The sequence below is a fragment of the Manihot esculenta genome, chromosome 2, assembly GCF_001659605.2.
Source record: "Manihot esculenta cultivar AM560-2 chromosome 2, M.esculenta_v8, whole genome shotgun sequence".
Classification (NCBI taxonomy): Eukaryota; Viridiplantae; Streptophyta; class Magnoliopsida; order Malpighiales; family Euphorbiaceae; genus Manihot; species Manihot esculenta.
Window position 1 is genome coordinate 10,999,827 of NC_035162.2, and position 24,449 is coordinate 11,024,275.

The 24,449-nt window shown below is 34.5% G+C and overlaps 1 protein-coding gene across 2 annotated transcripts; it reads left to right on the top strand.

The window, feature by feature from the left end:
* The first annotated feature begins 531 nt into the window (after positions 1 to 531).
* Positions 532 to 23,751, top strand: LOC110608978. Of its 2 annotated transcripts, XM_021748269.2 has the most exons (21): positions 533 to 1,104; positions 1,476 to 1,538; positions 7,316 to 7,665; positions 7,747 to 7,846; positions 7,952 to 8,029; positions 8,138 to 8,197; positions 8,311 to 8,415; positions 8,963 to 9,073; positions 9,380 to 9,421; positions 9,577 to 9,681; positions 9,758 to 9,942; positions 10,575 to 10,846; positions 10,928 to 11,049; positions 11,169 to 11,211; positions 11,292 to 11,383; positions 14,992 to 15,040; positions 16,408 to 16,478; positions 16,613 to 16,732; positions 19,586 to 19,686; positions 23,006 to 23,051; positions 23,501 to 23,751. In XM_021748269.2, exons 1-21 carry the CDS (start codon positions 901 to 903, stop codon positions 23,549 to 23,551), a joined length of 2,370 nt encoding a protein of 789 aa, XP_021603961.1. In that variant the 5' UTR covers positions 533 to 900; the 3' UTR covers positions 23,552 to 23,751. The 2 variants fall into 2 exon arrangements, with proteins under 2 accessions (XP_021603962.1, XP_021603961.1); XM_021748270.2 differs by lacking the exon at positions 9,380 to 9,421 and having other exon boundaries at positions 532 to 1,104.
* The last annotated feature ends 698 nt before the right edge of the window (positions 23,752 to 24,449 follow it).

The window sequence follows — 24,449 nt, forward strand, 5'->3', positions numbered from 1 at the left end:
GTTCATTTTTTTTTCTTATTTTTTTTACTCTAAAAATATGTGTTCCTCTTATGATCGAAAGAGTTTTTTTTTTGACAATACCTTTAATTGATTTTATAATAGAAACGGTCTAAATAAAAAATAAAAATTATAATTTATAGAAGTTAGATGATTTAATTTTGTTATGTTTATAATGCTTAAGGCCATGGAGATTCCACCAATCTATGAGCTATCAACATTCGATTAAAAAAACTCATATGTGATGTTAAAAAATCTCTTATTTTATGTCAAATATTTTCTTTTTAATTTTTTTGTTATTATTATTAAGGTTAGGAGGTTTTGGACGTTCGGAACCCGGAAATGGAGATGATATCCTACAGTTCGATAGCTGCGGGTACTCAGAACCCGAATATGGTACAAGTCCCCGTAGTATGACGTGGAAAATTAGAGTGAAAAAAGAAGGCACGTCGGAGTTGATTATTCCTAACAGAGTGATTATTATTCCTAATAATCATAATAATCGCCATCGTATTGCGCAAGTTTACGAGCAAAGAAAATAAGATCATCATCATGGTCTGCTTAAAATATTTATGTCCCCCTTAACACGCGCCCCTTTCTCTCTCTACACGGACACGTAGGGAGGCAGAGAGAGAGAACACACCCAAAATTACTTCATTACTCCCTCTGTCTTTCCCTCTTCCTGCTCTCTCTCTCTCTCACCCTCTGTTTAGGTTTAGGGTTTCGGAATATTTGCTTCTCTCACCATTTCATTTCCTATTGGTTGAACTAGGATTCTTTTATCACTGCTGATAGTCTCGATTTCTTTCAAATTAGGTTGTTAGATGGAAGAGGAACGAGGAAATTGATGCAAGCTGAGTTGTGATTGTGGTTTATTTCTATTTTTTTTATTGGATTCGGATCATGGAGAACGGTAACCATGGGAATTTAGCAAATAAAATGTCGGGATTGTCGCTGAATGATTCAGCTTCGTTATCTTCCAATCTTAATTTTGATATTAACAATAGTACGGCCACTACTACTGCAACCACAGCCAACAACAATAATGATAGCTTGTTTCAGGTTATGAAAGCTGTAGAAGCTGCTGAGGCTACCATCAGACAACAGGTATGTTTTTACGTTAAATGAAATTATGGGTATGATTTGGTTGTCTTTGTGTATGTATGGTTGAAACTATCTTTCTGCAATACGTACAACACAAAATCTGCAATTGGAAACTGCTACATGATTTTCAATAGATCGGTGTTTCCCATCTTTTAATCTTAATATGTTTATTCACTTGCGTATGTATGTATGTGTGTGTGTGTGTGTGTGTGTGTGTGTGTCTTAAGCATAAATGTGGCCAATAATGGTCGCATTGTTACTGTTCTTAAGCATGAATGTGGCGAATAATGGTCGCATTGTTACTGTTTTATTTTGTTGATTTTGTCATGTAAAGCAATACAGCTCTGCTGATAACATTGTGCATTGCACTCCAGGTAGAGGAGAATATGCGATTAAGGACTGAACTTCAGAAAAAAATTCAGGAACTTGAAAAATACGTAAGTGCTTCTAATAGTTTCTGCTACTCTATCCAGTATGAATTGAATTGCCAGCTGATTAAATCCAAGTAATTCCTTGTTAGCCAAAGATATGGCTTATGCACTCTTTTCTTTCTTTTTTTCTTTTTATTTATTATTTATTTTACTTCCTGGGAGCAAGTTATTATGCATGGAATTTTATTTTGCTACTGCAACTAGTTTGGGTTTAAGAATATGGTTTTGATCTGTTGGACATGCATTCTTTATTTATCTCACTGGATAGGTTAGTAGATATTTCTACTTTTTGGTTTAATTGGATATATATTTGTGGTTGGATGCAATAAATGGGTGACAATTTCAATATATTCATTCATAAAATAGCATCTTTTTTATATTGTAGCATGACCTATAACTCAAAAACAAACTTGAAGTCATATAATATTAACTTGGACTTGATGAATTCCTCGTGAAAATATACTGATTTTCAAGGTTAGTAGATTTTTCTAGTTTGGTCCCGTTGTAGGGGATTGAACAATTGACAGTTGCCCCCAACAGCTCAACCAAACACTCTGTAGTTTAAGTGTTTAACATTTTCTTGGGGAGCTTGGGTTGGGAGTACTGATTTTTCCTTTCTTGGTTGGGAGTACTTGTTTTCCCTTTCTTTCAATTTTTGGAGGGTGGGTATGTGGTTGGTGAGCATATATTGTGGATCTGTCTTATGTTAACAGTGCCAGGAAGCAATAATAATAATAATAATAAAATCAACTTGACCAAGATTTGGTTCCAAACTGGTTGGGTTCAATTGTATGGATTCATTTTGTTCATTTCACTTGGTTTAGTGCTACATCTTCAGAAAGCTCTTCTCTCTACTTCCTCCATAGCTCTTAGGTTTTCCCTCCTTTTCTTATAGTTTACTACTTCAATATTTTCAATCTCTTTCGTGCTGGTGCATTTGCTGGTCTATAATTCCTGTTTTCTTTCTCTTAACTTTTTTTCTGTATTAAGTATCACTTTCATCTTCCTATGAATATGTTAATCCTTATCTATTTCTTTGTGTTTTTCTTTTTCTTTTCTGTATATTCATCTTAACACTCTCATTCTTGCTCATGCTAAACAAAGAAAGCTCCCAGCTATGCTGAAAAAAAAAGAAAATTTTTTTTTTTGAGTTCGAAACTTATTTCTCATTCAACTGCTGGTAGTTTTTAATAAGAACTGTTATTAGCTGCATTAAGCACATTTGCCTTCAAATTAATTTTTTCCATTGTAATTTTTAATTGCCATATGCCCATATCATTGACTATGTAATTCTTGATATTTGCAATTGAGAATGGTTGTCATGAGCTGATTTTTTCTTTTCTCTTCCGAGTTATAATTCAATTCTACCCCCCCCCCCTTTTCATTTTTTCTTTTTTTCTTTTTTTCTTTTTTTCTCACCTTTTCTTGCATCCTCTTTCCATTTTAATAAAACGAAAGCTAAGGTGTTGGGGATTTTCATTTCACCTTACTGCATGTTTTAGGAAACAGACATTATTGATTATACGAGGCTAACATAGGTCTGTTTAAATGCTGCATATGCTCTAATTTGGACAAAACGAGGCTCAATTGCTCAATCTTGAATTATGTAAAGGTCTACTTATGCCAAATTGAAAAATGAGCACCCAGTTGTCTTTGGTGGGAATGAATAACCTAAGAAGCTGATAGAATTTCTCTTCAACATAAGAAACAACCATATTGATATTATCTGGCATCAAGAGCTCAATTCAAAGCTATTATAGTTTTTGATCCAAACTGAACATCATCTTACAGCTGATCAAACTTTGTATCTCTTCACAAAAAATGTCAGAAATTACATACTAGATTACATGACTTAAGATTTGATACAACAGATTTACTTATACATCTTCAAAGCTGTGCTGTATCACCAAAAGGAAAAAAGGAGAGAGGAAGAAAGTGAATAAGTTGGCTCCTATACTACTCACTGAACTAGGATTAGAGATGTCAATAAGGGCGAACTCTAACTGTACACTACTATCCTGAGCTGTATATCTGAAATGTTAAAATGAAGGGGCAAGAATAACTTCTTGGTGAAAGGATAAATACATAACTACGGAGTATATAATAAAATTCAGTATTAAACCATTCAACTGGATAAATATCATAGCATCATTGTAATTCAGAAAACAAGAAAATCCAAAAATGTAAACAATCTATAAGTCATTAGCACCTAGGTGCAATTCCATCCAATATAATTGTCAAACTAAAGGATCATACAATTTGTATGGCTTCTTAGGTGCAATTCCAATATAATCGTCAACCTAAGCGCTCACATCAATCATTCCACTGTCGTAAGCATGCACAGAGCTGCCTCCAAAAGGGACCAGCTAGTATTCCCCAAAGGCTACAATGACATCAAATGCCGCCCTAAGGATAATTTGATCATCAATTGACATATAAAGGGTGCATACTGAGAGTGAGTTTAGAGCATTTATTCAGCTGTAGTGCTGTACTAAGTCATTGCATTTTATCTCATTGAATCAACATAGCATTGTCTATTTCCAAAGTTTATCAAACTGATTGAATAATGCTCAAGTCATCCTTGAACCATTTATTCCAAATGTTGCATTGTGAAGCATATATATCATATATAGATAATAATCATTGCTGTAAAATTTTCTACTCGCAAGCAAAATTTAAGCTAGAACAATCTAGCTGACAAGAGCACCAGTCTTTCTATCTTAGAGATTGGATACTCTCTAACGGATAAATCTGGAAATTCAAACATCAATGCAAGAATAATGAGCCTAAATTGCTATGTGAAATGCATGAAAGGTGTTCTAGCCTTCTAGGCTTCTAATATAAAATTCAGCAGCATTTACCAAATGCGTTTCTCCAAATCACATACATACAACAACTTAGTGAAAAAAAAAACCATCATTGGGTCTTAATGAAAACATCACTTCAACAAATATCATACCATCGACCAATTTAAAGAATTTTTTCTTCCATTCTCTAAGTCAAGTGTTATCAAGAAGCTCCAAAATTATAATTTAGGCATATGTGTCACAATTAATAAATAAAAATATCATTTCATAAATTTCATATTCAAATAGATTTTCCTTTTGTCTCTATTCTTATTAGGGTGGTGACTCCTACTTTTCTATGCTCTTTATTGAGCAAATAAAAAGTGGGGGTCCTGTGATAGTGCTATGGAAAGACTAGATCCAAACCAGTTGGTGCGCATCAAAACCATGCCACCTACAATGATAGAAACCTAGTGATTTGCCTTTCCTTATAAAGTTCATCTATTAGAGAGTTAGGTAGGCACACACTCGGCAGAGAAGAGAGAGTGTAGCCGAAGTCCCTCTCCCAAATTGTGTCCATATAGCCTTTGTGTACAAGTGTAGTTGGTCCATGTACTTTTGTACTTTGTTTGAGTGAATGAAAGCTCCTTTGCTAACTCTTGTGTGATGAGTTCTTCCTTCTGCCTTTCTGCTTCTGTTGCTTCCGTTGTTCCATACATTGCTGTGCTGCTTGTTTAGCTCTTTTATTGAGTTGCTTGAGGAGGTATAAGGCTGACTTAGTCTTGGGGGAAGGCTAAGTGCCGCATGGATCCTTGGAGTTGGGCAAATTTCCAAGCTCACTTGTAAGGGACGTGACAGTAATGATTCAACTTAGAAACCATGCATGTTTAAGAACCCCACTTGTATATAATTAGGGCAACTTGGTAGTCTCCTCACCTAAATTCAAGTAGAAACCTTGCATGCTAAGCTTATTAGATTCGTGTGAATCGGGTGTTTGTTTGCTCAAAGTGCATGTGTTTACATTAGAATGCATTCACTTGATTAGAGATTTCCTAACTAATACACTGAGACAAAATATAAAAATGCGTGTAAAGGGCTGGTGCTGGTTCTAAGCCGTAAATTCCAAATGAGAATGGTGTCTAACACCTAGTTAAATTTTTTTAATTTTATTTTATAGTATTAGTAAGTCCTTAAAATATAAAGTAAGCTTAATTGTGATAAAATAAATAGTGTCTTCCTAATACCTAAATTCTTGTATGGAAACGAGTAAATATAATTTAACTTGCCCAAATATGTTGATTACCAAAAGACTGGAAATGCATGTAAATTAGAGATTTAATTCACACATTCAATGGACCAAAAAAGCTATTTTCCCCTTCAGAAACCATGGGTTTTAGATATTGGCACAGCTGCTGGAATATTTTTTATGGACTATTCTGCACTTGCTGATGAGAAAAGGAAACACAAAACCAAACTTGGATACTTGCTCACAATACACTTCCTCTTGCTGGAATTTATGAATTGATGAGGGATGGGTTAAGTAGACTGTAAAGTATTGAAATTTAACTTTTGGGTAGTTTAGATGACAAGATTTGGTTGGGAATCCAGGAAGGTGGAAATTTCTTCCTATTTTCTGGTGAAGTTTCAGCTGAAACTTCACTCTCTCTCTTCCTCTCCTAGTTTGAACTTTGAACCGAGACATGGGTCTTCTTGCTTCTTATGTTTTTCCCCTTTTTTAAATGTGTCATGCATGCAGCTGGTGTAATTGTGTAAGTGTGCAGGTTCCTGAACATATAATTTAAATGCCTAAAATCAGTGACAAATGCATAAATTTAATTCAGAAGGTCCAATTTAAATAACTTGATTAAAGAAAATGAAATACATGAAATAAATATATGTTCAAAAGAGAATTTCTTATAAAAAGTTAATGAGCTATTATAATTAAAGTACAATGATTCTCGTCTCTTGAAATTCTTAATGACTTCATTATCAATATTTAAAATATATCATTTAATATAAGTCATCGATTAATCATTTAGTGGCTCATCTCCTATTTGATTACATAGTCAACTTTTAATGATATTTATTATAGAAAAGCTCTTTCCATTATGGTTGTAGTATGCAAACCCATAAAACAATAATATTGTTAAAATAACATAATATAATTTAATACATAGTATACTATTGAATTTTTTTTTCTAAATTTAAATATTTTAACCCATTACCTTTAACAACATATTTGATAAGTATTTTAATTTTATTTTCCCCAAATTTAAATATCTAACCTATTACCCATAAAAAATTGCTTGATTTATACTTAAGATTTTTTTTTTAAAATTTAAATAATCTAACACATTAGCTATTGAACTCATAATTTCTAGATTTAAATTTTATTTTTCTTAAATTTAAATAGTATATGAAACCCATTAACTAATCTAACATAACTCGTAAAACAATTTTTTTCTCTAAAAATTTAAAATTTATTTTCTTTAAATGTAAATAGTCTAACATATAATTTCACACATGAATAGATTAGCAACTAAGTAAAATAAAAAATGATCACATCTTAACAATAAAAATTGGTGTATAAATTTAGTAAATAATGAGCGAATAACTTAAGAAAAAAATTTTAGGCAGAGACTTGGAATTGAATTTTTGAAGATGAGAAGCAAATCTTTTGGATTAAAAAGAACAGAGAAGGGGAGTAATACATTTACTCTCATGCATTGTTTGTGTTATATTGCATATCTCTATGAATGCAAGTATCACATTAGTTGTCTCTTTTTGTATAAAATAAAAAAAAATCTTTTGGACCTCACCTCTGCTATGTGCATGTTTCCCTTTTGGCTAGGATTAAGTTCCCCCTTAATGCAAATTGTTCCATTAATAACTATGCCATTGAGTCCTTATTATGTATTGTGGTTTTAATCTTCATAACATAGTATTTTCCTCATAGTGGATTATTTACTCTCTTTTATCGGCTGTGGAATTTGGCAGAAAGTAGATGAATCAATTGCCCAAAGATCTCACTCTATTGATCAATGGAATGAGCGGGTTCATGGCCCTTATGAACCTCATCAATCAGTTCCCTCTGTAGGTGATCTAGAAGACAAGGTTAAGAGCATGGGTATTACTCCTGCAGTTCAGCCATCTGGTATGTTGGTTCTCCACCAAGATTTAAAGCTTAATATGGAGGACCCTGCTATAAAGAGTCGGGTGGAAAACCGTTCTGTCAGCAGCAAGATCAATGGGACATTGAAGGTACTTTCTGGAGGGCAGGCAACTATTGATAGTGCTGGTTTATCTCAGTTATCTTCACCATCCACAACATCATTTTCCCCAAGCAGGTACTTCGTATAATATAAAGTATTATTAGTGAAGTGTGCACAGTGCACACAACTTTAGATAACATTGCATGTTTCTACTAGGTTTCAAATGGATGGAGAATATGATCCACAGTTAAATTTGTCTTCTAATGGGCAAATGCAAATGGCTGAAGTAAATAACCCTAGTGGTCTCTGGAAGCAGGTATTCACAAATTGGTCTTAAAGGCCTTTGTACATATGTGCAAATGCCATTTGAGTGTTGCATGAGTGTTTTGATTTTTACGAAGTGTTTTTTTAATTTCTATAGGATTTTATTTCCAAGATTCGTGAGCATGAAGAAGAGATTTTGCTGTTAAGGAAACATCTTTCTGAGTATTCTTTGAAGGTAGTGTGGGACATAAATAGTGATCACTTGTATCTTAGATATATATGTATTTTTTACTTATGCTTGTAATAAATGTATGCTAATTGATTTGTATATATTTATTGATAGGAAGCGCAAATACACAACGAAAAATATGTTCTGGAAAAGCGTATTGCTTATATGCGTCTGGTAGGCAGACTTTTGCCTGATGTTCTTACTGTTTCATTAGAATTTTGTTCCTTCTCTCTTATTTTTGTTCACTTCAAATTGGGGAATATTTACCTTTGACTTCTTGCCACTAGGCCTTTGATCAACAGCAACAGGATCTTGTTGATGCAGCATCAAAAGCTCTCTCATACAGACAAGACATAATTGAAGAAAATGTACGCCTTACATATGAATTGCAGGTATTTGAATTTATTTGTTCTTTTATAAGTTGGTGTATTTCTATTTACTTATTATTCATTTTCATACTCATTGCTTTGATGTGCACAGTGATATCTTCAGTTTCTTTTATCAGAACTTGATCTTATTTTTTAAGTGTCATCTACAACCGTTGATAGCACTTTTTTTGGCATGCTTTTTTTTCCCTTGCATATGGTATGCTACTTTCTTAAATTGAAAACTTTTAACCTTAATAATGAATTGGGCCAAGTACAAAGTAATGTATATTTGACCAACTGACCACATGTGCTGTTCATTAATTTCTTCCTTTCTTGCTCAGCATGTTTGAATATTCACCGTGATTCGTGAATTGATGAAAAAGCATGCTTGCTTTTGTCAGGCAAGATTTGAGTTTGACTCTTATGGAACTTCTTTTGAAATGCTAATGTAATTTCACGCTATGAATGGCACTATGATCACCTTAAATTTAGCTGCATATGCCCATATAATGTACCCTCTCCCTTTGTTTTTGGGTTTAATAAAATGTTGTTTGTGATTTTGTCATCTCAGGCTGCACAGCAAGAAAGATCGACATTTGTCTCATCTTTGCTGCCCCTTCTCGCTGAGTATTCTTTGCAGCCGCCAGTTCCAGATGCCCAGTCTATTGTTAGCAATGTCAGGGTCAGTATCAAAATATTTTTGATTATTTCTTTGAAATAGTGGATACTTATATGCTCGTAGAACTGTTTTTATTTAGAATGTTAACCATTTGTATTTTTTTGACTGCTGGTACTTGCACCATGTGAATTAGTACTTTCATTTGTATGCTTATATGAAATTTTATTGTACTTCTGTTCATTATTAAATTATGTTTTTCCAGCACTGTTCTTTCTCTTCCCTCTTTACCTTTATTTGTTTTTTTTTTTCCTGCTTTATTTGTTTCTGCTATAAAAGCATGTTGTATACTGCTGGGATTTTCTTATACAGGTTCTTTTCAGACATCTCCAGGAGAAGCTCATTCAAACTGAGGTATGCTATGCATGTGCAAGGTTGTGACTTGTGAATGAATTTTCATGCTTATAAATCTATTTTAGATTTTTAATCAATATGCAAGTTTATCAGGTTGTGACAGTTTAGTTAAGCCAGCACTTGTTTATTCTGTCATCTTCTTTTCCTTGTTTCAGTCTAAGCTCAAGGACTCCCAGTATCAATTGGCACCTTGGCGTTCAGATTTGAACCATTCAAATGTTGCTCCACAGTCGCCATCTCATTCCCCTGGTGGTGCATTGGTAATTTCAGTGTCCTCGTATCATCTTTCTTCCAGTATGTTGTATAAATTTCTTTAATTCTTGCTATTTCTTTCAGAACAAACATGGGCTTGAATTAGTGGCGCAGCCAACATATTCTGAAGGAAAGATACCAATGACTCCTCTAGATGCACAAACAACAGATTGGGATCAATTGAGTCACCAGCAGAGGGGTTTAGGCGGTGCTGTTTCAAAAAATCTAGAACTGGATGATGTTGTCAGATATTCACCTCTTGCAAGCAGGTGAGCCTGGTCAAATGGAGACTGCTACTGTGAACTAAATGTACAAATTACAACCATCTCCATTTGTTGGTGGGTTCTGTTTTCATTAAATTTTTATGTTGCTTGGGCATACATGCATTGTTGTCTAGATAATGTTTGTTTGTATCGATAATGAAGTTGCTTTGATGTTGAATTGCATCTATGCAACAAGAAAACTGTTAAATGTTATTTTCTGTGTTGGTTATCTTCTAACAACACATGGGAGGAAATAAAAGGTTGAGAGAAAGCTCAGAAGCAGAAGTTAGCGACTTTTGAGAAGAATGGTCAGGATAGAACCAGTAAATAAATTGTCTCATGAACATACTTGGGCCATACTTCAGGGTCTTCAAAAGGAAATTTCATTTAGCATGACGATTAGAGGGTGCTACTGGTTTTGGTCCTCTCATCCTGTTTTGCTGCTTGTTTTGTTTCTCTTAATCTTTAAGTCTCTGATTTATTAGTGTCCACGTTGGTTGGTGAATTTAAAAATTATAGGCAGAAGTTGTGGGTGTCTAAGATTTATTAAGTGTGAAAGTTTTTTATAAGTTATTTTAGATGATCTCTTTATCTCTCTCTACCCATGTCACCTTATTCAATGTGTTACTGTTTTTCAGGAACCCTGCGACCCATGATATACAACAACAGTTTGCGGTTACTAGGGCTGATGCTCGTGCTGTACAGTATGGTGATGAAACCAGTAATAAACAAGTCACATTCCGTGAACCTGTTAGTAACAATGAGAGTGATGATCCAGATACAGAGGGACAACAGAATGAGGGAGAACCTTCAGCCAATTGGGGAACAACTGCCCTTGATGATCCTGGCTCCTCATATTCGCCTTATCTACCTCCTGTTCTCGAAGAACCTACTTCTTCATTTTCTGAAGGTGAGATAAGCCTGGTTGTTGGTCCATTTTCTCTGCTTGAGATTGTTGGCCATCTAAAAATGGATATGCTGTGGTGTGCAGCTGCAGAAGATGATCCATTGCCAGCTATTGAGGGCCTCCAAATTTCAGGTGAAGCATTTCCTGGACGAGAACTCCAGGCAAGTGGATATTCGATCAATGGAACGACTAGTTGTAATTTTGAGGTATGACTTCTCGGTCTCATCAATTAATGTTACATAGTTTCTAGATATGTTAAACGTTATATCTGAGTATATTTCTCACAATGTTATTCATATCCTGTTATTGTTTGCTACACCATCAGTGGATACGCCATTTGGAAGATGGATCTGTTGATTATATTGATGGTAATCTTTTTTATATCTCTCTTATCATTTTGCCTATACCTAAGAATCGTTAGTAAAGGAAAAGGATGTTTTGATTACAGGAGCAAAACAACCAAACTATCTTGTTACTGCTGATGATGTGGATACATATCTTGCTATAGAAGTCCAGCCTCTGGATGACAGGAAGCGCAAGGTATAAACTCTCAGCTATGGATAAGCCATGTAATTTGTAGTAGTTGTGCAGTTGGCTGCTGGCCTTTGTCTTTTTTTGTTTTTTAAATGCTTATATTTTTGTGCAACATGGCAAGGATTTAACCTAGTTTTATAATGGTAGTCCCAATTTCCACACTGAAGAGCCTGTGGATTTTTAACTTGGTTGTAAGTTTGATATCCCAATGATAATCTACACATGCCGAGCACATGAACACTTAAAAACACATTGTCTTAGTTGTGTGGTGTGGTGAACCATGGTGGCTTTGGGGGGAAAGATTTAGATCTTAGGCTTACTTTGTCCTATATGTACATAGAACTTGTTTGTTTAGTAGTTGGTGATAGTTGGTAGTTGATGGCTGATAATTGGTAGTTGCTAGTTGGTAATTGTTAATTATTTGTTTAAATTTTAATAGCTGTTCTCATTGATAAAATTAAGTGATCTTTTTCTTATAATTATAGCTTATATTATTTTTTACAAAGCAAATACTAGCAAAAAATAATTTAAAAAAATACCATTTAACTTTGGGTATATTATTTATATTAAATAGTTTTTTTTTGGTTTTCTATATTTATGTTTATGTTTATATATGTTTCCGCCTGTGTCTTTATGTGTCTGCTTGGTTTATCTTTGTGTCTATGTCTGTATTTGTGTCTGTTTTTGTTTGTCTATATACGTGTCTTTATGTTTGTTTGTCTGTCTGTATTTGTCTCTCTGCCTGTGTTGTTAAGTTTATATTTGTGTCTGTGTTGTATTTATGTCTATACTTGTTTGTGTTTGTATAACTGTATTTATTGGCATGTCCATGTATATGTCTACCATAAATGGAAGAATAAATGGCAAAAGAAAATGAGATATATTGAGGAAGGGTAAGATTTTAAGTTTGGAATTCATTTGCAAATTCTATCAATTTTTATGGAATTTGTTTAGTTATAATAAATTCTGTGAAATTAGTTACTAAGAAATTGCAAATGAAGTTTCACTTAAAGCAAATATTCATATCTTGGATTTATAAATGAATGCCACAAAAATTTGTAGAATTTATAGATACCAAACAGGGTCTTTGTGTCCAATTTAAGGCAAAGTGGACAGACTTTTTTGGATTTGTTAAGATTCACACGTAAATTTAAAGGTAACTAATGGTGATCCTTACCTTCAGGGTTAATCTCAGATTAGATTATTCCCAAGTCAACCCTAAACTTTGTAAACTATTCCAATTGAAAACCAGACCAGATCTTATCTTAAACTTTTATTAATTTCTCCTTTGGATGTTACATGTTGATGAGCTTATGTTTCAGTTTTTACAGAAAAAGCACTTGATATGTGAATAATAGTTATTAATCACTTAGATCTTGAATTTCTCTTTTAAGAATTCTTCCAAAGTATTTAAATAGTTAATGCAAGCCAAATATCAAATTAAAGTTTATTCTGTGGATAATTAAAATTCCGTACCTCGTGAAAAAAAAGGGTTTGACGAAATTGATATATTCTTTAGTTATATCGTTTTGAAAACTTCTAGAGAGTTTCTAACTTAGAGATGGACTTTAAGGTTGGGGTCCATGGTTTCAATTTATATCATTTTAATATATACTGTTTCAATCTTATTATGTTTGTCTAGAGGGAGTTACTTATATATGACCATTGCTTGATTGTATAATGTTTTCTGATTGTTGTCGCTGTATTTAATACCATCTTAATGTTGTCCAGTTGCACATCAGGTTTGGACTATGAAATGTATTATGTGAAGATTGGCTCATTTAATGACACCTGACATTTATAGTTTTGAAATAAATTTGTGGTGTTCCGTAAACACCTGCAATGTACAAACAACTTGACTTGTTTCGGGTTCTATCTAGGGGTGAGCATTCGGTCGGTTCGGTTCAAAACCGAACCGAACCGATATAACCGAAAACCGAAATGCAGTATTTTACATAAACCGAACCGAACCGAATAAGAGGGATAACCGAATCGAACCGATCTAGTTCGGTTCGGTTCGGTTCAGTCGGTTCGATCGGTTCATGGCCATGGGTTTACTTCAACAATCAAGAGCACAAAACTTCCAACAATCAAGAGCACAAAACTTCAACAATCAACAGCAAACAAATTCACAATCAAGAGTACCCAAATTTAACAATTAAGGGTACACGAATTCAACAATCAACAGCAAATCACAAATATTTACTTACCTTCTACAGTTGACTCAAGTTCAACAGCACACGGTGGCGCTGGCAGACAGCGATGTACGACACAACCGAGGGCTGGAGGCGCGAGAGGCACTCTTGGTCCCGGAGTCTGGTCCACGGACTGTGAAAGGCTCAAGGCTAGAAGTACGACACAGAGACTCGGAGAGGACTGAGGGCTGTGGAATAAGCATGACTAAATTGCCGACTGCCCGACGATGCGTGGAGAGCCGATAGAGAGCGACGGCCGACGCCGATGATTGCGTGGAAAGAGAGACTAAAGATCGGTGAAGAGCGACGAGTTGAAAGTTAATCGACGATGGTGAATCAGTCCAGTCAATCGACGATGGTGAATCAGTCCAGTCGAGAGGAGAGTGGAGGCACAGGCGAGAGAATCTCACGGCGAGATGCATGCGTGGCTGGTGGCTTTACTCAGAAACAGACTGGAGGCTGGACAGTGAATGGTGGAACCGCCGCCGGAAGTGGATGGAGCTTAGAGGCGAGGCACTTTGAGAAAGGCGTTAGGGTTGGAGGTGAGCACAGAGATGAGAGATGGAGCACTGGCGGCACGCACGGAGAGACAGAAAGTTGTTTTAGATTTAGGGTAGAGCAGGGGCGGGGAAGGGAAGGGAAGGGAAGGGAAGGGAAGGGAAATAGGAAGGGAACTATTGAAACGACGTAGTATAGGTTATTTCGGTTCGGTTCGGTCTAATCGAAATTTTTACGTTTAAAACCGAACCGAACCGAAATCACCGATTTATCAAAAATTTCAAACCGAACCGAACCAAAAAAAAAATAAAACCGAACCAAATTTTCAAATCAATTCGGTTCGGTCGGTTTTTTCGGTTTAAACCGAATACTGCTCACCCCTAGTTCTATCAAGACTGATCAGCAGGGTCTTCCTTAGGCATGCTGTAAACTAGCCATTTGGCTAGGCTAGCTACTTTGAGTGGGATTTAACTTGTATATCTTTTTTTTTTTTATTTGATTAGAGCAGGGGGTTGCATGCATTATATATCTGTCTGCTCACAGGTATCTGTGCATGTGTATGTGTTGTGGCACTAGCAGAAGATCTTGTCAACTATTCTTTATAGGGCAAAGCATTTTGATATATGATGTGGATGTATAGAACTGTAATGCATATTACTATTGTTGATTTTCTGCATTCTCAAAATCATAGCATTGTATTCTCACATACAAATAGGAGCTCTGGTTTTGGTCTTTTGAATTTGTAATATAGACTCTGAGTGACAGAAACACAAATTTTAAGATGTGCACGTATGCGCCTGCCACTGTGCAGATCAATATGTGCATAGGACTGCCAACTTGAGTGAGGATTTTCATTTTGACTTTATTTATAAGTTACATGAATTCTGCATAATTTTTCTGTTCTCTTTTGAATTTCTGCAGGGAGAGCTTGTAAAGGTGTTTGCAAATGAGCAAAGAAAAATCATTTGTGGTTAGTAATTCTATCTTAACTTTTACATAGTTTGAATGGAATTTTATGTCTGCATGTGTTTTGGTAGAAAACTTTCATTTTCCAGTCAGTACTTCAATTTTAAGAATCAATCTGTGCTTGCCTGTGACTTTAAGAATTTGGCATCTTACAGTGCATCATAAAGCATTTTTTTGCTCAAGTTGTTGCTTTGGTTGTTGGGTTGTTAGAATCTTGCACATCATTTATAACAGCCTTCTCATAACCTGGCCCTCTTTTTCTAGCATGTGCAGTTGCAGAATCTTAAATTGGTTTTCTTATTAACCAATTGGGACCACGTCTTTTCCAATGCTTTCTCCATATTCTAGCAGTAATAGTTTCTCATTATTTACCATTGTGCAAATTACATAAATTTGGTATATCTAAGTTGATTTAGTTACATATTTCTCTATAACTTTTGCACATGTTATGATGATCACTCAAAACCCTATGGAACCGTGGTGCATTTGTGATCTGGAATCTGAAATCGGTCAATCCCATTTTGACTTTCCAATGAGAGATTTAAAACAAAAAAATCTTTGTTTTGAGATCTTGAAGAAACTGGGTTGTTGAACTTTTAGTCAATTTAATTTGATACTTATGCTGAAATGATTCTACAAGTCCTTTGTGCCTTTGGTTTTGGACGGTGTAACAACTTTGAATTTTAAATATTTCTCTTAAATACCTTGTTATTTTTATTTGAGAAAGAGATGGAGTAAAAGATAAAGAGTATTAAAGAGGGAGCGTGTTGGTGAGACTCATTGGAGAGGGATCTTCTGCCATTTTGAGTCTAGGGAGACGAGGGATCATATATTTAGGAGATAAAGTGCATTGACAGTTCCCGAAATCTTTATGATATTAATTTGCTCATCCGTACTATAGCTTATACACAAAATAGAATAAGGAAGAGGACCAAAGGAAGAGAGTGAAATAAACACACTGTTGAGATTTGTGTGGTTTCTTATCTTGTTGTTGGAGCTTCTTTCTCGTGAGGGGCTTGTTTAGTTACCATTGAAATTGTTTCCTCTTTGATATATTAATTATCACACATTTGCTTAACCATCTTTTTATTAGTTGATTGGAATATGCATGAACTCGAGAAATGAAATGTAATCTAGCTAAGCCTAAATCCCTTGCTGCATACTGTAAAAAAGTCAAACCACACTCCTGTACACATACCATTTACCTTAGTGAACCACATTCCAAGTTAAAATTTTCAATGCGTTCAATTATTAAGGAATCTAACTTCTTTATTTCTTCTGTACTTCATTGATTCCTCAAGTTATTCACTCCTGACAACTAATTCCTTTTTGGGGTAATTGTTGCAATTTTTTTCTGTCTTTTTTTTGTAGATCCTGAAATGCAAAAGCATATTGAGAAAACGCTTTACAGCGGTCATGCTTCATATAAAGTATCCTTGTCGGTATGTCTTCTAGTGAGAATGGAACAATCGAACAAACTTTGATCTAATTTTTCCCCTTCCATTTTTTATTTCAATATCATGTTATTTGGGAAAAAGAAGAGTAACTAATGTTACATATTCCTTTTATGGTACAGACTGGATTTCTTGGTATATGGGAACCAGCCACTTTGGCCATTAAGCGAGAAGGTTACAGTATCAAGTGTAGTGGATCGAGTGGTGTTGTAGTTACTGAGAAGTTTTCCCCAAACATAAGTGTATGTTTCTTTTGCTTGTTTTATATGAATGTCTAGATTCTAATAACTTCTTGGCATAACTATTATGCTGTGTGATTTAAATTTTTGAACATCTGATAGATCTTCTATATATATATATAAATAAATTTTGGGAACTTGAAGTGTGGTGGTTGAATGGAAGCTTTTTTGTCCCCCTTTATGGTAGGTTAAAAGTTAAAACCCTTTTGCAGGGAAATGCTCCTATGTCAATAAATTCTCACATCATATAAATAAAAGGAAAAAGAATGCCTAGTTGAGTATTAAGCTTTCGTTTGGTTGTCTGAGTAGTTTGCCTCATTAAAATCCATGTAATTCCTGTGTTGGTGGGGCTTTTGCAATTGATTTGCACATTACCATGTGGTAGGTATTGAAGTATTGAAAACCTAGCTTAACTAAGATTGGTTTTGGTTTAGCCGCCGAAAATTAGCTTATACGTGCTAGGTGTTTATATGCTAATTTGAGCTTATAAATATATAAAACTTTAAACAGTTGCTTATTTGATTTATACTTATAAGTGGTTGACAAGCAGTTGAAACATTTGGTAAAAATTAGCTTATAAGTACATTATTATTAAAATGTTATGAAGGGGCATTAAATTATTTCTAAATGCTAAATTTTTACTCATTTTTGCTATAATATTATTAAAATATACTTCAATCCTATTAGAGTATAATTTAATTTTAAATTAAATAAATTTATAATTTATAGACAAAGTTTTATTAGAAATATTAGAAGTAACTTTTAGCTTCAGTAAAATTAATATAAATAATTTATTTAACTTAATAAATAAAAGTAATATTTGGTGAGATTTTGAAATTAAATGAGGATTATATGGTGAAGTCTTTGGTCAAACGAACTCATACCTCATAAGCACCCAGCTTATACAAAAGGAAAAGTAAACCCTCCCAGGCTTATGTCCTTTTAGTTTTTTTTTTTTTTCTTTTTTTTTAAATGGGGATTGGTGATTGGGGGAGTAAAACCTGAGATCTTTCAGATGCACTTACCACCAGACTAAGGCTGTGAGAGCATGCTTTTAGTTTATAAGTTGCAAAATTTTTTAAAACAAGTGGATCGGCTTAAAACTATAACTTGTATGCTGGTTTGACCAGCCTATAGCTAAGTGGAACACTCTAAATTCTCATGTATTAATATTTTGAAATACATTAAGTGGAACCTCATAAAAAAGCGAGAGTAAAGGGGCATCTGAATCTGTCTGCATGGTGTTTAATTATCATCACTACTTAGTGTATGGGTTCTTGATCCCTAATAATTATGCTCTAGGTTTAGAAGAAATGAGAAAAAAAAAAAGAGGAAGGGGTTTTGAAATGTTATTATGTCTTAGCATAGTCAACATCAGTCCACAATAGCTGTATTTGTACAGCTTATACACTATAATAACTGTTCCCTCCAATTTTAGTTCCTTCTAATTTCTGTTACAGCTTTATTTAACTAGCAACATTCTCAACTACTTCATGACTACCACCAATCGTCTTATGTGTAACTATACCCTACATGAGAACCTTCTTGTCCTCAATAAGTTGAAACTCTGGAAATTGAGAATGAATAGATCTTCTGTCCTTACAAGCATCATCCTTTGCTGACAAGATAGGCCACTGGACGTTAGGGCACCATGTTAGGACACCAAATTTTAAGTATCTTCAGATTCAGCTGAAATGGCCCATAAGAAATATGACTGAAAGTTTCAACTCTTCTCAACTACCACTATATCCTCTTATATGTAGCAGTGAGGAGGCAAAGTTCTAGAAATAACAAATATCAAGCTGTACCATGTATGATCTTTTTTGGTTATAAAGGATAGTGTCTTCAATAGTTAAACTCCATGTCCAGGGGTTAGTACACTGACCATCCCTCAACTTTGATAATTATTTCACCCTCATCCTTAAACTTAAAAAAGTCCCATGAAAGTCCTTTACTTTTATTTTTGTTACATAAAAATCCTTGACCTGCAATGGCAGGTTTATAATTTTAATGGCTTGAAATTAACGTTTTGCCATTTATAAATTCTCTTCTAAGTTCTCCAATTATTTAACATCTGCCACCATTGTAATTTTTGTCATATTTGAGTATGACATGAATTGTAATTTTTTAGTTTAAATCAAATTTAAAAGGTGTTTTCGTAATGAACCCATTAAAAATAAATTTATTAATGAAATTTAAATAAATAATAAATTGATAATATTTAATTTGTTAAATTAATTTATTAAAATACCAAATAATAATAAAAAATAATGTGTTAATTAGAAAATGAAATTGAACTCTGGGACACATGTAAACATCTCAAGCATTTGATGAACTCTGCCAGGTGACACTTGTACCGATGACTAGAGAAGATAAAGCATGTAGCCTAGAAGATAGGAGAAGAAAATGAGGCTTGTAGACTAGGGAAAGGATAGGGTGTTGAAACCAAGTTAGTGGATCTAGGTTATGTAATGCGGTGTTGTTTTTGATGAAAGAGGTTAGAGTTGGCTGCTCTTCTGGAGCAGAGGTGATTGCAGCGTTGGTGATTGTGGCTATTGCAATGGTAGACATGAGGGAGTCATGAGGAGATTCAGCCAACAATAGCATTGTCTCAAATAGTAATGGTTATGAGTTGACCTTGACTACTGAGAGGGTAAAGAAAGAATTGTTTAACCTGGTGCATGTCATCTTATATTATTTGAACTGAGAGTTACTCTGCCCTGCTTATTGTGATCTAAGTCGGTGGTGCTAGCTGCCCTTTTTTTTCCCGTTTTTTGCAGTACTACTAATCTCATGGCAATCATACATCTTCTACCTTGATTATTAGGTTTGTTTTCCTGTTGTTTTTCTCTCTAGGTTGCAATCCCATATGGACAGCCTACAGAATTTATATTGACCAATTCTAGTAATGTTCAGCATGTCTTACGAGTGGATAGCAACTCAATGGATACTAGCTGGTGAGTTTCCATGGCTTCTTATCTGTTTTAATTTTCCTTCATGTTCTGTTCACTGGAAAAAGAGTAACACTGGTGTTGCTAAATTACTTGATGCTTATTTCTTATCCTAGAACCAATTTACAACACTAGTCCTCTTGCTAAAGAGAACTTATAATTTGATAGTTCTCTTGAAATGAAAAGACCTATAAACCTTAGAATCCTTTTATACAAGGACCAAGTCTATGAGGATTGCAAAATCACTACCATTTAGAGGGGAAAATGCTTTACAGTTTATTAATGCTGATTAATGAATCTTGAAGCACAAGGATAATGAACTGTTTAGCTATGATAACACAGAACTGATTTAGCTTAATTATGAGTCCATTTGACCTTCATAAGCTATTATTATGCCCTTTTTTTTAATTTTTGCAGAGCATTCATCTATGGTAAGTCCTAATGCATCTAAAAATTCAATTAAAATAACATGATAAACTAAATGGAAAAGGCTGGACTAGAATTATAAAAATGTCATGATCTTTTCGTGGTTATATAGCAATGTCTCATTGGGTAAAGAATGGAAAGTTACCTCTACCTGAGCATATTTTATGTGAACATGGCTAGACCATTATAACTTGAACCTTGCATTTAGGATTGGCTGTCTTAGATTACTGTTGATCAAAATAATTATCCTTCTTTTGAGATAAGTTTCCTTTTTAAGTACAAATGTTTTTTTTTGGTGTAATTATTTGGCTTTCTGTACGATTTTGAAATATCATAGAAGTTTGAAAACTTTGTTGGTTGATACTTGGCACCTGACTGAAAACGTCTTCTATGGTAAGCTAATTTAGTCTCCTTGAGAGGTTAAATTGGCTCTTTGTGGAATCCATTGAGGGGTCGGTTGTCTCTTAGTTCAGTCACTATCTTTGATGTCCTAGTTAATATATCTCTGTCTGCCCTTCCAAGTAAAGGATTTTCTTGTTTTGGCTTCTTAATCAATTGTTTATTATGTCAATAAAGGGATAATCATATAGTTGGTATTTTAGCATCTAAACTCAGTTTTATAGAATCAAGTGGCCAATGGAAAATTTATTCTTATTAGCTATATTTGTGGGATTCATTCACTAAAATACCATTTTACATCCATAAACAGCACAAGTTCTACTTTCCACTCCATTCATCTCTTTCACTTCCTCTATTTCTCTCTCTATTACCTTCTTTTCCTTTTGATACAGGCGCTTCTTCTGGGGATTTTAGGTCTGCTTAATTTAGGAGGAGATTTAGGTAGCATTTTATTTAGGAAGTTTGATTTGGTTAGTATTCCTAGTTGGTGTTGGCTTAGTATTTTCTTGTTTTGTGATTCCTAATCCTACTAGTATAAGACTAGGTATTATGCTATAAATACCAATATCAGCAAGGTATTTTAATAGGACCATTATTGGCAATTAAAAATTTATTAAGAGTTAGAGATTTTTTTCCCCAGTGTTCTTGGTTCCACATTACCATACTTTTTCAATTTTACCATCATAAAATAATCATAACTTACTGCACCCTTAAACTGCTTCAAATTTAAAACCCGATATTTACAAATATATCAGGACACTTCCTCTTACTTCTTACTTGTATACACAAATCAACATCGACATTTTGTACTTGTTTGATTAGTGAGAAAATGCAAGAAAAATGAGCCGTCTTGTTTGGTTGCCCAGAAAATGCTAGAACTGAAAAGAAAAGAAAAAAATATGGTCTTGTTTTGTTAATGCAAGAAAAAGTATCAAAAGGTTGGTAGAGATTAGAAGAGGAGAAAGTGGAAATTTTGTTAGGAAAGAAATCAGAAAGCATGTAATAGAGAGAGAGGGGGGGAGGAAGGGAGAATATCATTGGAGGAATGGGGGCAGTACTGTTTATTGGGGTAAATGGGTCCATTTTTAGTACTCTAACAAGTATACCCAGCCAAATGCAATTAACTAGAACAAATTTGATAGTGAAAGAAAAAGGCTCAAATGCTAAAAGATCAAAATTGAAAAAACTTAAGACCCATTGATATGATTATCCCTTGTAAGAAAAAGGGGGAAAACAGTAAAAATTTATGTAAATTGACTTGGCAGTGCGTGAACTTTGGGCCGTATAAGCACCATCCTAATGTTTGAAATTTGTTATTAAAAAAATCCTAAACTGAAAGGAATATTGCAATAAGCGTCCCTTGAGCAAGAATTTGGCTGAATTCTTGCTATAGTATTGACTTGGCATCCAAGTAAGATATTTTTTATTATTTTTTTTTTACAAAAAAAAATGATCCACTTGTTTACTGATCGCTCTCTTTCATATCTCTGTGTGTGTATGAGAGAGAGAGAGAGAGAGAGAGAGAGAGAGAGAGAGAGAGAGAAGGTTATATCAAAGACGAGAAGCCCTGTTTCCCTACCTTCTTATCTTTCTTCTTGGATTTTAGTGAAATTGATTCCAGGGATGGTTTCTAGGGTTTGGAGGCCACAGCAAGGGACGTCCTTGATTCGCTTAGAGTCAGGAAACAGTAGAATTTACCATAAGATGTTTGACCAATCACCAAAACTCTTGTTCATGTTCATCTCAAATTTCCCTACAAAACTACATTGGTCGGAGGCAGTAACAGTCAAGGAGGGCTTTTTTGGGCACCTCCAAGGGACACCAGTTGATCTTTTGGTTAGAAAAGGGAATTGGTTTCTCTCCTCTCTCTTGCCCAATCTCTCTCTCAAGCTTGACCCATTGGAGGCTATATTAGAATATGGGTGCTTCAAGTGAGGAGATAAAGAGAGGATGAGAATGCATAGTCAGCAAATGGGTCCCATTAATCTGACAAGATGAATAAAAAAAATCCGGCTTCAATATCCAGATTCTGGATTTTGGCTTGATGGTGGTTATTGGTCTTTGCAATATTCCTCAAAGTTAATGGATTTTTATCATAAAATTGAAGTTCTTAGAAGTTACTGAAATAAGTCGAAGTTCAAGAACCATTGGTGTAACTAATCTGCTGAAACAATTTATTTATTCTGTAGATAGCATAATCTTTTACATCTTAATACATGTTTTAAAGTCAATTAATTAACATCAGCATGATATTGGAACTCAATTATAACATTTAATCACCAGCCCTGTGCATCTTTTTCCGTTTTGTTTTTTTTTCTGCTAGAAGATTTGGGAAGAGCGATTTGGAAGTTTCCTTTCTGAATTGCAATGCTAAGATTGAAATGATGACTATCAGTCCTTTTTCTTTTTTCAAGGAGTCTACATTTCTCCCGCAGCATATTTTCTTTTTTAGGTTTAATTTACTATTTTATATTTATCATATTTCCCTCCTTTGTTGCAGTTCAAGAGACACAATTGTGATCATCTTGAGAATATTTATCATGCGGGTATAAATTTCTTAAACTTCTTGTTGGTTTCTCTGTCTGTAATTTCAATGACATGGTATTCCATCATTTTTTACATTTATTTATCCATGTACATTTTCAATAATTATATTACACAGCTCTTAGGATCATTTCACACCCATAAATTGTTCTCTCTTTTTTTTCCCCTCTTTGTTTGCCTGGTGTCCAGCATTGCAGATGATATGGTTTTTCATGCATGTGGCTTTAAACCTTTTGGGTAGACCAGCTTCCATAGAAGGGGAAATAAAAGGATCTGGCCCACATAATATAATACGTGGTCCCATCCTGTTTTTGTTATTTTGGGAAATCATCTAGCTGCAAGCTACTGGTTGTGGTGGCTACAAAAATTCAAACATTTTAGGTTCAATCTATTTTTGTGTAATATCCATGACTTTTTGTTAAACTACTTGTTCATATGAATTATCTTGCAGGCTGGCGAAAGAAGAAAAGGAAAGAAGAATCGTCTCTTCTTTCACAAATGAGGCACATTTTTAGTTTCAGCTGGTCCAGCTTGGGAATAGCATGTGTGCTGTCTCAAGGTGTATATTCGCGCATTTTGAGGATCAACTGTGCTGCCTAAATTTATGTGTAGGTTGTTTTATGTCAATTATGTACAATCATGGGTAGTACTGCACCTTTTATGTTCAATGCTTTATTATTATTATTTTTTGGGTATCCATCATATGATCTCTCTCTCTCTCTCTCTCTCTCTTCCCTTATTCTGTGTTGTCGATACATCCGAAGAATAGAGCAACAAGATATAATTTTACTCTAAAGTTGGTGGTGTTACAAAATCTCACTTCATTTCGTGCAATGTGACGTAACCGGTCCTCGCATTTGTCTAATCCAGTTACGAGTTTTCCATTCTTAGGTAGGGTCTCAACTTTTAAATCATTGGCTGAAGTATTGGGTAGGGTCAACATGTGTCCATCCCCAGCATGGTGAGGTCCATCCTATTGTGAGTGCACTGGCTCGTAAATCCCGTTCTTGTACAGCACAAAATGACGAATTCGGCGTCGCAGCCGCCTTCGTGCCTAAATGTGCAGGCCAGTTGCATCGCTGCCCACCATAACCTTAGGTTTGATTTGATTTTGTTATTATAGGATAGTTACAGTGGAAATACTGACGTTTTTATTAGCTCTTGAATTGAACTTAAAATGGCTTTATAATTAATATTTCAAATCTAAAATTTCTCTTCAATTACTTCTAGAGTATGTTTAAGGTTGAAGCGTAAAGTCAACATTGAAATTTGATGATAATCTTCTAATGTAAGTCAGCGCTAGCTCTCTCAGTTATTGTACATACGTCTCTCTCCTCTTAAAACATCTAAAATTAGCTCAGGTATTCTCAATCGTCTAGTTTAATGTTTCCTTCTTTCTG